The sequence below is a fragment of the Tachypleus tridentatus genome, chromosome 1 (assembly GCF_004210375.1).
Source record: "Tachypleus tridentatus isolate NWPU-2018 chromosome 1, ASM421037v1, whole genome shotgun sequence".
Classification (NCBI taxonomy): Eukaryota; Metazoa; Arthropoda; class Merostomata; order Xiphosura; family Limulidae; genus Tachypleus; species Tachypleus tridentatus.
The window spans coordinates 96,235,418-96,251,927 of NC_134825.1; the positions used below are offsets into that span (position 1 = coordinate 96,235,418).

The window sequence follows — 16,510 nt, forward strand, 5'->3', positions numbered from 1 at the left end:
ATACTCTCTTTCATTCTCCTGTTTTTCCTTTCTCTTGATTGTTCCTCTATCCCTAATACTGAGAAGATTCAGGAGGGTTATAATTCCTTTTCTCCCATTTTTCTACCTTCTATCTCCCATCTTTACCTTTTTCTAGACCCTAATAGACTACTGAGTCGAGTTTGAGTCCTAAGGTATGACACTGGATGTACAGTTAGCCTCTGAGGTACATAAACATTTTCTTTTATTCCTTGACAATCCTCCTCTCTTCATGAACTTTAATCTTCTACTTCATTAACAGGGTCCACTTTCTTGTGTATTTAGTCTACCTCTCTCTATTTTATTCTTCCCATACCTTATTTCATCCACCCCATCCACATCCAATCTATCTTTCCACACTTTCCCTCTTTCTTGTTAACATCATTCATTGGAGGAGATCCTTCATGCTGGTGTGTGAGTACATTTATCTCACACTGTCTTTATCACATCAGGGTTTCATCTTTCACTTGTGGCCTTGCTCCAGACTTTAATGTGACTTCAAGTGTTAAGTTTTATTGATTTTCCAATTTTTTTGGGGGCCCTTCTTTCTTCCCTTTTATCATATAGATCCTGCTCTATGGTGAATGGTGCCTGACCAGGCATTCTTTAACATTAAAATCGGCACTGTATGCCATGTTAACTCAAGCACTTTCATCCATGGCTTTGTATGGTTACCATAGAGATGGGGTGTTCTCTAAGATTTCTAAAAGATTATTTACCTCACAATAGTTGCTTCATACATATGTTTATTCCCCACCATATCATCCATGGATTGCATGGATAAAGACAAAGGGAGTCATGAGCAAATAACTTGATGTGGTCTGCTTTTAAAAATAGGGTTACTAGGATCATCCATAGCACTGTCTTTGGTGATTAGTCTTGTGAACTCTTCAACATATATTAACCCTCTTCTTTGAGTGAAGTATGGGAATTCTTGCCACTTTTCAGTTTAAAGTGGCTGGAATGGTGGACCAGGGAGACACCTTCTGTAATGGATATTGCTAAAAATTTTGTTATAAGCATTCAGTCAAGAATATGGCAGTGGTGTTTTGATGGTGTAGATGCAACATGACTTCCACAGAAGTTGAGCCATCCCTTGCCAGTGGATGTTGGCTTCTCGTACTATTTACTAGAGTTGATCTGTCGTCTTCCTGGATGGTGTGGCTTCCTTATATTATTTACACATTCAACATTATCTGCAACCACTGGAGTTGATCCATCACACAGTAGTCAACATGGCATCCTGTTATTCATTTACACACACAGTTGAGTTGATCTATCATTTGGAAGTTGATGTGATCTCCTGTTACACATTCCATAACACCTCAAGTTGATCCATTGCATATGTAGTTCATTCCTTTAGAATAGGAGTCCTCATCCTAGTTTTGTGTGGACATTAATTCTCAGAATTGAGGTGTTGGATCTGAGTGGACCAATCAGCATAAGTCATCACACAAGTTGAATCCATCCTTTTGATACCAGATGGCTGGACAAAGATTGCTCTAGGGTGTTGATCATTGTGTAGTACCCAGGGGTTGGTGTGGATCTTAATCCCCAATTCTTGGGCTGTATGTGAAGTTAATATGATTCTCACTCTACCCTTGCATGGATGTTGGTACCCTATAGAGGTTTTGAATGTAATTGACTTTCTTAGTACTGTCCAACATGCCCTAGCCACTCTGCATTTGCAGTTGCAGATTCTTGTGCTTTGTGAATTAGTGTTTCTGATTCTCTGGAGACATAGATTGAGGTAACCTGACATGAGTTACCAATCAGTCCTCATTGTCTTTCTTAATCTCACCATTCTGTTCTCTTTCCTGTGTATGTTCCATCTTTGTTTCTTCTTCCTATTCTATCTTCCCATTCTTTTCCCATTTTCCCTTTTCCATACACCAGGGTCACTGCTCATCTTGTAAATTACTTTCTCCATTTGTTTTCTTCCTCTCTCTGACCCACTTTATCTTCAGTACCACAAGGAATGCAGTTTTGGATCTCTTGGCCAAGAATATTATTACACCTCATCTTTTTTATAATTCTCAAGAGGACTTGAGACTGACATCTGGTTCCATACGGACGTTTATTTTCCTTCTAGCAACCCTTTTCACCACATTGTGGATGACCAAGGTATAGAATGCTTTTATACATATACTGATTGTCTCATTCTTCAGGCGTTTTCTGTATTTCATTCATCAAGATCAAGTCATCCATTTCTATGCTCTATTTTGGCATTGTGTCTACCTTATATCTTCAGCCTAGTCATGGGAGATTCACTCACTATATTCACGAGCTGAGACTTCTTTCTTGAAAAGACTCCTTTTCTCACATCTCCCTTTTAAAGGAGGCTGTTCAGCTGGACTGTTTAACAAGCTTTTGAAATCCTTTCTCATGCCAACCCAATATTTGGTACATCTGAATATTTTCTTCAACTTTCATCTCACTTGGGCTCAGTCTTCTTCAGTCTTCAGAATTTGTACTTCTTATTTACATCATGCACACAAGTGTTTTTTTGTTGTTGTTGTTGTTTTCATTTGTGGATTCTGGTTTCCTTGGCACTACTAATTTCGTAGAGCCATGCACATATGTATCTCTATCAGTGGACCTTGTGGGCCCACTGAAACCTTTCTCAGGATTCATTGTTCTAGATTATGCACCTCCCTTTTCTTCTTATTGATGAATTGTCTTGGAGGCTCTATCATACCAATACCACTGTGGGCATCTCTTTGCTATCCTCAAATGTACTTCCATTTTTACATCAGTGCTTCTCTGACAGGTTAAGGTACATCTCTGAATGATAACACTGCACAACAATTTTTTTGAAAAGTTTTGCTTCCTGAAAACATTTTGCTGATTGTAACAGTTACTTGGTGGGCATGCACAAATATAGTTTTGGTTTTGCTTCATCACGTAGGAACTCTGAGAAATAGACAGTTAACTGTTTACCAGCAATAATGTATTTAATTGTGTTTATGTTTCTAATATGCTATTAAGTTCAACATAATTAAAAGTGTTTTGCCCCTGATTTTCTTTTGTATTCAATGTCCGGTGCATCATGTTGCAGTGTTCAACAGTAGTCAGCAAGCATTGATAGATTTCAGTTGCCCTGATATTGTTTTTCTATTGTAGCAATGTCCTGGTGAGACCAAGATTTTGATGAAATGGTATGTGATGGGCAAATTTGGATATGATTTTTGTGATCAGCAGCCAAAAATCTATAAGGAATATCCAACAATGTTCAAAAAGCAAAAACTTTGTTGTGCAGTATAACATGACATTCAGCATGTGGGCTTCAGAAAAGCATTCAATTAACATTCTCAAACTTGCATTTTATTGTGCATGTTCTCTTTTCTTACACCTTCTCACGAATTAGTTGTTCACAGTTCTCTTTAGCAATTGCATGGTTATTTCTTACATTAACCATCAAGAAGCAAGGTACCTGTTCTAGGGCACATTGCTTCTGTACATTTGACTTCATTCCAGTCTAGTACACCTTAAACTTGTTGTGTTAAGGTATCTGAATCTGGAGACAGATCACTTGACTTGGCCATACTCTGTACTATCCATAGTGTGGTAACTCCATTCTCACATTTTTCATTACGTTTGCTTTCAGTTGGGCACACCCATTATCAATGCCTTTGTCACTTCTCTTAAACTTCCACTCATTTGGTAACTACTTCCTCATTCTTTGGTTTTAAAATTTGATGTTTCCAGCTAGAACTGGATTTATGTATGTCTGTATTTTTCTGTGCAACCTCCCTTGGTCTTAATTTTGGTACATGACACATCTTGTTGATTCATGCTGGTGGTATTATTTTGGTCTGCACAACCTTGGTTTCCTTTTCTTCATTCATTCGTATGCAGGTCTATTCTTCCTTTATGCAGTTTATTCTCTTTCTTACTCACTCTCATACCTCTTTTTCATGGAATGTCTTTCCTTCATCTTTAAATATGGGATTTGTCTGGTCCATTACTCTTCAAACTGGCTCTTGTAATTATGTAGCTTTATTCTTGTCCCATTCCTGACATTCTTCACCTTTTGTCTATCAGTAGAAGTGCTGAGGTTTCCAGTGTTGGACTGTCTACCACTTCCTTTCTTCAGGCCATCCTACAATGGCTCACCTTCTGGCCTTTTTAATGTTTTTGTTTGGCCATGAATTATCAGTCTCCAACACATTTGGTAATTGAGTGGCTTTTTTCACCTTTTATGTATCTTCCAATTGTTTATTTTTTCTGCTCTCTTTAACTTGTTCTGATTCTTTCCTCACCATCCCTTACACTCTATTCCCTAGGACCTTAATGTGGTTTTGCATACTTTCATACATGCCACATTGGGCTGCAGTCTTCTTGTTCTTCATACAATCTTTCTCTTAAGACATATTTCCTTCTGGATTTTGGTTGCAGTTGTTTCAATGTCTATGTCATTGATGCTTCATACATTCTTTTTCACTCTTATTTCTTTACTTTTCTACTTTAGCCTTTCTTAAGACTTCAGCTGTTTAGGAACAAAATCATGATAGAAATATCCTTTCTTTCTTTCTTATCTCTGTGCTTGTTCAGACTCAGATTGTTTCTGTGTTCAGTCCGTACTGTTCAGTGTTATTTGGCATAGATGTCTCTCTCTCTCTTTTTTTTTATGGATTCCTGCCATAGTTTATTTCTGCCCAAAGATTTTTCATGCTTTTTACTCTGACTGAATGTTGCTGTCAACTACTCTGTTTGGTATATTCTTTCATGGATGTCGATACTCACAGGCTTTTTCATCTTTTATTATATAAAATTTGTCACTTGACTCACTCTTTTGCATTTAATTTTTGCCAACCCTTGAATGAGCTACTTCAAACTATTATGTGGACTACTTCCCTGATGTTCATCACTCATTTTCTTTATCTGGCTGTTTAATCTACTGCAGGATTTTAACTTTTCTGATTACTATTCTTCAATGTACACACCATCTCAGAGAAAAATAAGTACATATTCTTTTTCAGTACCCATTTCTCCTTTATGTTATTCTGCTTTGTTGCTTGTATTGCCTCCCAAGGTCTGCTTATTTTCCAAAATCAGCAGAGGGTGAAAGGTAATGAAAGTCACTCAACTAATCCATCCTGGCTTGGTCAATGCTCACTGTTGAGATGAGGTGACCAGCAAGACCACAAGAGTTATCCATTCCATGGATCATCATAGAAGTAGCTAGCACGAGGAAAGTGTCTGCTCACTTCTATGGTTTGTACTTGTCAGCTTTTAAAAATTAATTTTACAATTAATCTATTCAGATGTGACAATTTTTTCTCTGTCTGTCATCTTCCTCAATCCTCCCTATGTGGCTTACATCTCACTGCACTCTTTTGCTGTAAGGTCTGTAGGGTGTTTAATGCAGTTTGGAGTCTTTAATGAAAGCTGATTGCCATTGATTTTCTCTCACTTTTTAAAATTCCCATCTTGCATTCATTTCCCATGTATACTCTTATGTTCTTTGTCTGTTACAGTTTCTCCTTCAGCCCCTCTATCTCTTTTTGCTATCTCCCAAGAGAGTTAGTCTGTCTGTTTGACCAGTGACTATATTTGCACTCAGTCAACAGGGTCCTGAGTGTTACTTCTCTGTTAATCTCTAGATTCATTTCACAGCTGACCATTATATCACTCATTCTTCTCATTGTCTCTCTCTCCTATTATTATCATAATCTTTCCTTATTCTTTTCTTCAGTACTTTCACTGTCATGATGATTGAGTGTCAACTCTTGGTTTAGAATGTCATACAGAAAGTATTCTCTTGCCCACCCAGTGTGGGTTTTTATGAGAGCACTCTACGATGGGCCACCTGATTTGATTTGAAACGTCAATTAGGGAAGCCTTTCTCAAGCGACAGCATCTTTCTTTTTTCATCTCGGCAAAGCTTGTGATATTACGTGAAGGTATAGCATTTTGCGAGACCTCCACTCATGTGGGTTGCATGGCCATTTGCCCATTTTTATCACAAGTGTTTTAATGGACTGGTGGTGTCAAGTTTGTCTGAGTTTGACACTTTCATGTTCTTTCCAACAGGAACTTGGAGTCCCTCAGGTCTATGTCCTGAATGTCACACATTTCATTATAAAGATTATTGCAATTACTGGACAATGCCTCTCTGCAATTGCAAACAGACTCTATGTTGACGACTTCCACATCTCAAGTCAGTTGTCAAGCATGAGATTTATTGAGTGGCAGCTACAGACTGCCCTTGATCATTTACTGAAGTTGACCACAGCAAATAGTTTTTTCCTTTTCTCTCTAAAACTGTCTGGATGCACTTTTACCACCAATTGGGTATTCAACCCGTCTTGGTGAAGTTATACTTCCTGTGGTCCCTGAGGCAAAGTTCTTAGGGCTTATATTTTACCATAAACTGACTTTCATTTCCCACATCAAGCAGCTACACATCAAATGTACAAGAGCACTGAACATACTCCATGCCCTGTCTTCCACCTCATGGGGAGCAGATAGATGTTCTGTATTCAGTATCGATCATACCCTCATTTCATCAAAACTGGACTATGGATCTATGATCTTTGACTCTACTAGAACATTGACCTTGAAGATATTGGTCCCTATACACAATCTGGAGCTTGTACACTGAGTCTCATGAACCTCTTCTACACCTCTGCCATTTGTAACCATCTTTATTGTATGCTTCAAAACTTCGATCCTTACTGCAGCATCCCAGCTGGGGTTGTGTTTTCCTTCCTCAGTGGACCTTGTTTTTTTTAGAATAGAGGGTCTACCATTGTTCTTTTTGGCCTCTGTATCCAGGTATAGTTGGCTGAATTGAGTTTATCCCTGGATGACATTGCTTTCTCCACAGGTAAGCCCATCCTGCTATGGCTTATTATCATCCTCAAGTATGACCTTTCTTTGAGTCAGCTGAAGAAGGTAGATACTCCCGAAGTATCATCTTCTATTCCCCAAACATCTCTTGAACCATTCTTCCATTTCCATTTATACAGATGGTTCAAAATCAGGTGACTCTGTGGGCTCTGACATGGTTAGTTGTGATTCAGTGGTTGCATATAGGATACCATCTACAATTTCTGAGTTTACTGCTGGAACAGTATTGCTTTTACCCCAGATCACAAAGAAACTAAGCAGTACTTGAATTGCAGTATTTATACCAACTCGCATAGCTCTTTACTGGCTTTGGAATTGGTTCATATTATTTCTCACCCTGTTCTCGCCGATATTTAAAACCGACTGCCCCATTTATCTTTAGCATCTACTATCCAGTTTTTAACTCATCATTTTTCTATTATCTGAGACTGATACATCAATGTGTAGTCTGTGTGACATTCATGTCACAATAACCCACATTTTACTCTTGAGACACTGTTACAACTGTGGGCAATGACACCATTTTAGACATGTTTTTGATTGGTTGGTTCGTTGGTTGATTTAGTGTTTCATGGCACAAAGCAGCTAGGCCATCTAGGCCAAATGTCTGGTAAAAAGGTAAAAATAAAGTAAATGTAGTAAAATTCATAAAAGAAAGTGAAGGTAAAACAAAACAGCATTGAAAAACATAAATAGCATAAAACTAATGTTGACATCTAGTCTACAATGTTAAGAGAGAAACCAGAGTAAAAGTTGTAAAAGACTTTCTGTGGTATAATGGTAATTATCATAACCCGCTAGGAATACTAACAGGTAAGTACAAGAACCATCTTCAGTCACCTGAAGTTGGCCTTTCCAGTCCTGATTCGCGTTATGTGTCAAAAGGTAAAGTAATAAAAGTTTTAAAAGACGTAGCAAAATTGTAATAATAACTTTACAAGCATCCAGTAAAAAGGTAAAAGTAAAGTAAATGTAGTAAAATTCATAAAAGAAAATGAAGGTAAAACAGCAATTAAAAACATAGGCTGAAAACCAATATTGACATCCAGTCTACAATGTTAAGAGAGAAACTACAGAAAGAGAAGTAATAAAGGACTTTCTGTAGCATAATGGTAATTATCATAACCCGCAAGGAAGACTAACAGATAAGTACAAGAACCACCGTCAGTCACCTGAAGTTGGCCTTTCTAGTCCTGGTTCCAGGTTATGTGTCATAACAGCCATTGTCAAAAAGTAAAGTAATAAAAGTGTTAAAAGACATGCAGCAAAATTGTAAAAATAACTAACAAGGACGACTAACGTGTACTTCAAATGAGTAGTTCAAACAGCAGCGTTAGTCACCTGAATTTGGCCTTTTCAGTCCTGGTGTCGAGTTATTTAATGTTACAGCCATTTTCTAATTTCAAATCGAAATAGAGAGATTGTGACTCTTGAAAGGGAACCACAATAAAAGAGGTTTAATGAAGAAATATAAAATACTTAAATGACATTAAAAAGATGAATGGCCATTAAAAAACTAAAAACTTTATCAAGGTGGACAGTGTCATCATCAACAATAACACTGCCTAATGTTATTGACAAACCTTGGAACAAAACATTTTTAAAATTTTACGACACTCAACGACAGCAAAAAAGTAAAATGTGGCTTATTGTGATCTGAGTGTAACATAGATTACACACTGGTGCATCAGCTCCAGATAAAAGAAAACGATGAGTTAAAAACTGTGACCAATGCATAGTCTTGTTAGAACAACTTCCTCCTTCCGATCCTTATGAAAGCAAGACAGCCAAAGTCCAATATAGGGATTTATTTGGAAAAGCTTGTTTTCGCATTGCTCACTCCAAGTCGACTGCCAGCTGGTACAGGGCCAAGCCTTGAATACAGGACCATTGTCCACGTATGGAATAGGCACAGCAGTGATGGTGCCAGAGCAGATAGATTTAGCTGCCGTGTCTGCGAGCTCATTCCCGCAAATACTATTGTGGCCTGGTATCCAGAAAAACTAGATAGAAGTAGATGTTAAAGAAAAATGTGCCAGTCAGTTTTGAATATCGGCGAGAACAGGGTGTGAACCAACGTGAAGCGATTCCAGGGCCAGTAGAAAACTAAGCAAGTCATTATAAATTGTGCAGTTGGAGTATTGCTTAGCTTCTATATGATCCAGGCAAGAGAAATGGCGTACAGTTCATCAATGAACACAGAAGCTGTAGAGGGGATTGTGCGTGCAACCACCAAACTGCAACAAACCATGGCAGAGCTCACAGAGTCACCTGATAACCATCCATATAAATAGGAATGGAAAGATTGTTCAAAAGATGTTCAGTAAATAAAAGATGTTTTTCTCAGATGACTTAAAGGTCACAATTGGGGACTGTAATAAGCCATGGTGGGAAGGGTTGACCAGTGGATACTGCAATGTTATCCAAGGACAGACCCAATTCATCCAACTGTGCCTGGATACGAAGGCCAAAAGAGCAATGGCACATCGTTTGTTCTGAAAAAGTATGGCCCACCAAGGAAGGAAAATACATCCTTAGGTGGGATGCTTTGGTAAGGAACAAAGTTTCAAAGAATATAGTAAAGACAGTTGCAAACAGCGAAGGTGCAGAGAAGGTTCATGATATTCTACGTATAAGCTTTTAACTGGGGAGGTGCAGAAAGTCCCAGTGCATAGTCGAAGCCCTTGTTGATGAAGGGGGTCCAGCATCTTTAAGGCCGAGGGTCTGGCAGAGCCGTATATTATTGACCCATAGTCGAGTTTCGATTGAATAAAAGCACGATATATCTTTAACACAGAACATCAATCCACTCCCCAACTCGTGGTAGAGAGGACATGGAGGATGTTCAGTGCTCTTGTGCATTTGACCCGTAGCTGCATTGAGTGTGGTATAAAGGTCAGCTTACGGTTAAAGATAAGCTCCAAGAACTTGGTCTCAGTGACCACAGGCAGCAAGACTTCACTGGTATAGAGTTCAGGGTGAATACCCCATTGGCAGCAAAAGTGCATGCAAACGGTTTTAGAGAAAGAGAAATTAAAACCGTTCACTGTGGTCCACTTCAGGACACGATTGAGGGCAGTTTGAAGTTGCTGCTCAATATATCTCATGTGACATGAGATGTGAAAGTCGTTGGCATAGAGCCCGTTTGCAACAGTGAGAGAGAGTTGTTCAGTGATTGCATTAATCTTTATACTGAAAAGTGTGACACTCAAAACACAACCAAGAGGGACTCCAAGATCCTGTAGAAAAGAACGGGAAAGTGTCGAACCCACACATACTTGGAATCTCCTGTCCATTTAATTTTTTTTATAAAAATGGGTAAATGGCCACGTAACCCATATATGTGGAGGTCACACAAAATGCCATATCTACATGTTGTGTCATAAGCCTTCTAAATGTCAAAGAATATTGATACAAAATGTTGTTGTTTGAGAAAGGCTTTCCTGATTGACGTTTCAAATCGAATTAGGTGGTCTATGGTGGAGTGTTGTCGTCAGAATCCACACTGGGTGGGCGAGAGGAAGTTGTCTGATTTGAGAAACCAAACAAGACGAGTATTAATCATCCTCTCTAAGGTCTTACAGAGATAGCTCGTCAAAGCAATTGGACGGTAGTTTGAAAGAATCTTGGAATCTTACCCAGGCTTAGAGAAAGGTAAAATAATAGCCTGGCGCCAGGCATTAGGAAAAACATTCTCCTGCCAGATCTGGTTAAAAACAAGAATATCAAGAGAAGCAGGAGATAGATGGCGCAGCATGTCATAGTGTACATCATCTGGTCCAACAGATGTACTGCCAGATCATTGAATGTCCATTTTCAGTTACACCAGTGTAAAGGGACGATATTAGTGAGAGAGACAGTCAGTTCAAAAGAAAGAGGTGAACGCTCTGCCCGAGTCTTGATGGCCAAGAAGGTGGAGGAACAAGCAGAAGTGCTAGATAGTTGGCAAAAGCTTTCACCTGAAGGCCCGGCGATACTCCGGACGTCAGCTACCTCTTGGCCATCAGAGAGCAATATCGAGAGGGGGACAGAATTATATTGCCCACCAACCTTTCGAACCCTGACCCATATGACCTTGGAACTGGTGGTAGAAGATATGCTAGTTGTGAACTTAATCCAAGATTCCTTCTGGCTTTGACGTTTTACCCACCGAGCATGTGCACAGGCCAGCTAGAAGGTGATACAGTTTGAAAGTGTGGGCTATCTACGGAAAGTTTCCCAGGCCAGTTTTTGAGCCTTTCATGCCATATGGTAGGCAGGATTCCATGACAGATGAGGATATAGTGGAAAACGTGTCAAGGTTTTAGGAATACATTGAGCAGCTGCTTGTATAATACAGTCAGTTACTGCTGCCACACTCGTTTATTGATGGCTGACAGACAATGGCAGGATCAATTCTGCAAGAGCAGTGAAAGTGGATCCACTGGGGCACGCAGGTTGGTGGCTTCTCCCAAAAGTATAGGAAAATGGTCACTGCCTAGTAGATTATTGTCAACCCTCCATGAAAAATGGGAGAATAATGAAGGGGAGCAAACCAAGAGATCAATAGCAGTAAAGGACTGACTAGGTGCATAAAAATAAGTGGAAGAACCAGTATTGAAAAGAGAAAGGTTGTGATCAGAGAGCATATGCTCTGTAGAGCGACCCCTCCCGTCAATAATAGCACTTCCCAAGAGGGATGATGTCCATTGAAGGATTAGAAAGGGAGATGGCAATTGTTCAACAAGAGCATCAAGGTCTGATTGATGATATGTCTCTCCAGGTGACAGGTACAGAGAACAAACAGCGATGGTATGACCCAAGGAAACATGAATAGCCAAGGCCTCCAGGGGTGTGTTGAATGACAAAGACAGAGTGGGAACATGCTGATCAACCAACAGTGCCACCTCTCCATGCACTCGTCCATCACACAGCCTGTCATTTCTGTACAAAGAAAACTGTTGAAAGGTGACCGTATCGGCAGGTTTCAGAAATGTTTCCTGTAAGGAAAGACATATAGGATGGTAGGAAGCAATTAGTGTGTTGATGTTATCCAGATTAGTACGTAAACATCAACAGTTCCATTGTATCCAGATGGCCATTTTTAATGGTGTGTTGGCAAATTGGCTGGAGAACCCTTCTGTTTTTGACCAAATTTTTTTCCTTACTGTCCTTATTCAGGGGAGGTCTTTCGGACTCCATGGATCCTGCCCTGGGTCGATTGGGGAGGTCTTTGTTGTTGGAAGGGGATTCTAGTGACTGAAGAAGCAAATGAATGATTGTTTTGCATCTTGGGGTGGGAGACGGAGATGTATCCAAAGAAATGCCTGTTCCAGGAACTAAAGAATATGGATCTTAGAGTTTGCTGGAATGTATGTTAGGGACAGAGATGGGTGTTGACATTGATTCAACAACTGTTTTAACTACGGTGGTCAAAAAGCTTTTTGTTTGTTTTGAGAATGATTTTCTTGGAGGCACAGAGAGATCTGTCTGCACTCCCACTGTAGTTGTAGAACGAACTGCAACAGCATACGTCCGAGATGAAGTGGTTGACAGCAATTTTTGAGCCTCAGGACAAGTTATGTTATGAATCATTTTCAAACGCTGCACCTCTTTTTTTCTCCAATCATTTAGGGCAAGAACAAAAGTAGGAGAGGTGAGAGGCATTGCATTTGACACAATGTGGGTCTGTTTCACACTCATAGGCATCATGGTCCTTACCACCACAATAAGCACATGTCAGGTAACCAGAACATGAAGTCTTTGAGTGACAGTACCTCTGACACTGGAAACATCAGAGAGGGTTTGGAATGTACGGCCGTACCCTACAATAAAGATAACCTGCCTTGATGGTGGCAGGTACACGTGGTGATGTAAATGTCAAAACGAAGATATTTGTTGGCAGTGTTTCTCCATCTTTGTGAGTGGAGATGCGTCTCACTATAAAATTATCTGATGTTGGGGCACTGTTTTTATTTTAACTTAATTTTTCTTTACTCTTTATAATACTTTCACTATTATTTTATTTTTTTACTGGTTGTTTGATGCAGATAGCCTAATTACTTTGTGCCAAAACATACCAAACAACAACAACAATTTTCATTGCCCCTATGAATTCTTGGGACTAATATCCCATCAGTGTACTTTTTTGAACCACTTCTGATGGTTTTCAGTTTCAGATAAAGGGATATCTTCCTATCAATAGGTCGTTTTTCCTCCAGCCTAAGACATTTTTCTTCACATTCTAATAGCCCCATCATCACATTTCTTTCAGTCTGTGTGCTAAAATATAATATACTGGTAAAGGATGCTACATTTTGGCTTGGCCTTAGCTCTTTCTCTCTTTAGCTAGGTCATGAGGGCTTTCACTTGCCACATCCACAATCTTGTCCTCCATGTTTGTTCTTTTCTGGACATTTGGCTATTTTTTGCTATTGGTCAATAGACCTCTTCTCCAACCACAACCCTTCTCCTCTGAGAAGCTGTTTATCTGGGATGGTTGGTCTATTTTCTTGGTTTTTTCTACATCTGACTCTATATTTGACTCATTTCAGAGCCCTTTTCACTTCACACTCATAATTTTATCTGCAAGTAATGGATTGTATAGTTTGTTTTTTTCCTAATCCCACATTTGGTTACATACTCTCAACCTGTATTAGTTTCTTCTTTTATGTATGTTTTCTGCTATCTACCTGTTCTTATTTATGTTGGTGATGTTTCTTGATGCTGCTTGCTGACCCTTTCTTGGTATCATCTTAATAGCTAACTATGTCTTGGTTTCCTCTTCTCCCCTGTCTGGCATCTTAAGGCACCTCTTCTTTCATTTATGAGGTTCCCCTTACTCCAGTGTTCTACATTACTCTTTCACCTGGGAGTGTTGTCCCTTCATATTTTTGCATGCAATTGCCCTTTCCATAACTGATGGGAAGAGTCTCTTATTGTGTTGCCCTTCTTTAGCACTGCTTGATTCATTCTCTCACTCTATCCCTTAATTGAAGATTTGTCTATTCTGTGTTTCTGGTTTATCCTTTTGTTAATTGCTATTTTGATTCCTTACTAGGCTGTTTTATCAGAGATCATTAACCTACACTATGGGATATTGTGTTGCCTTATAAGTCAAATTTTGCCTTTTTTACTGTGGTTCTGTCTTTTCTTCCCAGTCCTTCCTTCTATCTCCTTTTGTAGCTCATTTGCCTGATTGGGACTTTCTTGTGGCCCTTTATGCTTTCATCCAGACCCCATTTGAATCCTTGACCATTTATTCCTTCTCTCTGTGACCCTGCCTCATTCAAAGATCCTTAGTCCACTTACTAGTAGTTTTAGTACTTCTGAGTCATTTGCTCTTCCGTAGAGGTTTAATGGATGACTATGTCATATCACTTCTTTTAAGTTTTGTCATTGATTTTGGTGAGAATTGGGCGAGACTTTACAGCCAGTGAGGTGGACAACATTCGATACATCTTCATCTCCTAGTGGTTTTATCACCACCTAGACTTTTCCTTACAGTCTCTGTTCTTTAGTACATTCCCCAATTTTAACAAGATACCTCATTTATTTCTTTTCCCACTTAATAATAGTCTCAACTCTACTTCAGAAACCACCCAGTGACTGTTATTGCTTCACAGGGTATACTTATTTTTTTAATCTTGCATAGTCAGGCGTAACAGAAAGTGTTAAATCCCTTTTCTCTAGTTTCTGTGTACCCTGTGTTGAGATGAGTTTTTCTGCAGGACCAATATGGTAGTATATATGGGCCTGCCCATTTTCCTGTATTGCACATTCTAGCTTTTTAGTGTAGACTTTGTGGTAGCCCACTGCATTTTCTCTTGTAGAAAACAGGTCAGGGTGTCTCAATGCAGGTCACTCCCTATTACCAATTTCTTAGTGGTTCTAATCAGCTGCATGGGCAAAGTGTTTTCCTTGGGAGGCAGGAAGAAACCTTAATCCTCATTCCTGTGTGCATGTAAGATATAGTGTACAACAGAACATTTATCTGACCATATGGTCTGGTTATAGTTCTAGCTGCAATACAATTCATGTCAATTTGACTTCTGTCCAAAAACTAAACTAGTCGTTTATATTTTCCACCCATCTTTGGAACAGATTGGCTTATTTTTTTTCCTTTTCTACTTTCATACTTACATCCAGATGAAGAGTATACATTGCATGGGAAGGATTTTGTCTTCCATGAGTGTTACCCCTTTATTAAATCCCAATACTGGATGTCACATTATGTGGGCTATCCCCTTCTTATTTAGGTTTCCTCTTTTATACTGGCCCTTCCAGCACATCAGTGTAGGATTTTAGGCATTGTGTGAAGAGGTAAGTGGAATACTTTGGAAGTTAACATTTTCCCTACCTGAGTATACTTCCTTTTAGATACTTCCCTCTGTTCATACCTTCCCACTACTAGTGCACATTATTCTTTTTTCATTTAAGATTTGAAGTTTATTTTGAGTGCAAGTGGTTATGGGGATCTATTGTACATGAAAGATGGCATACCCTCATATTGGTGGAGGGCATTGCTGTATGATGATTTCATGATATACTAGCACAATTCAAATCAGAACGTCACTTAAGTGGGAGATAGTTGAAGGATAGTAGTGTATTCAATCTCAACAGCAGGTACGAGAGAAATAGCTACTTTGTGAAGAGAGGTGAGTATCTATTGGAAATACGTTTTCGGGTAAGGAAAATGTTAACTTTTGAAAAGCATTTGGTTTCTAGTTTATTTTTACTTAAACATATATTTATTGTCAACTAAACTATTTCTTGCAGTTTCACTTTAATGTTCGTATTATTTTAATTTTCACAGTGGTTATTTTGTTTCAAATACTATATATTGTATCTCAGTTTGAAATTTAGTTTGTAACAGTTGTATTTGTACTTGTAGAAAGAGATTCATGAATTTACTTATTTTTGTGGCTTTCAGTTTCTGACTTATGCTAGCTCTCTTGACACAAGATTTACTGAGGAAGCAGAATTCTTGATACAAGGTTATTATATAGCCAGTAGAAGAGTTCATGCATCAGTTGCTCATGGGCCAGAGTTCCCTATGGCTGCTGTTTCTACCCTGTAATTATGTTTCACAAAGTTTTCTTGCTACTTTTTTAAAGTTAATTGATTGAATAATATAGTTTGTGTTTCTGGTTGTATTAATTTTATTGTGGTAAATCAAAATATAAACACTTGCCAGATATTGAGAAGTTCATACCTCAGTTATTTGACCCTTTCTATTCTGAGGAGGTGTTGAATACCCTATTCCTTGGATAAGTGATCAAACTTACTTATTTTATTCATCTCATTGTTAACAATTCATAGTCCAGCTTCCAGTGTTATCTCTGTGAAAGTGATGGATATCAAACAACAAACAAATATAACTTTCCATTTTTTCCATTTTTTTTAGTATGTCAGTAGCCCATGCCTTCAGTAAACTGTCCTTGAGACAAAGAGTAACTGACAGTGATGCTGTTATGGCTATTTTACTTTATGAAGAAACTTTAAGTGCTAGATATGGTAAGAACTTTATATTGTAGCTAGCTGTTATGACAATAACATGTAATAAACCTCCTCTGCTAAAACTTATTTTATATATACAGATCACACAGTGATTTGTTAGCCTGCTCTATTGAGAATCCAAATGCTTGTTTAATATGCT

The 16,510-nt window shown here is 38.7% G+C and overlaps 1 protein-coding gene across 2 annotated transcripts in view; it reads left to right on the forward strand.

Moving 5' to 3' along the window:
- mei-218 (meiotic 218) overlaps window positions 1-16,510 on the forward strand; it is an 87,481-nt gene that overhangs the window by 66,046 nt on the left and 4,925 nt on the right. For both annotated transcript variants that reach the window (XM_076513149.1, XM_076513158.1), the window contains 2 exons: window positions 15,785-15,927; window positions 16,259-16,368. In XM_076513149.1, coding sequence (XP_076369264.1) covers window positions 15,785-15,927; window positions 16,259-16,368 — 253 coding nt within the window. The remainder of the gene's footprint in view (window positions 1-15,784; window positions 15,928-16,258; window positions 16,369-16,510) is intronic.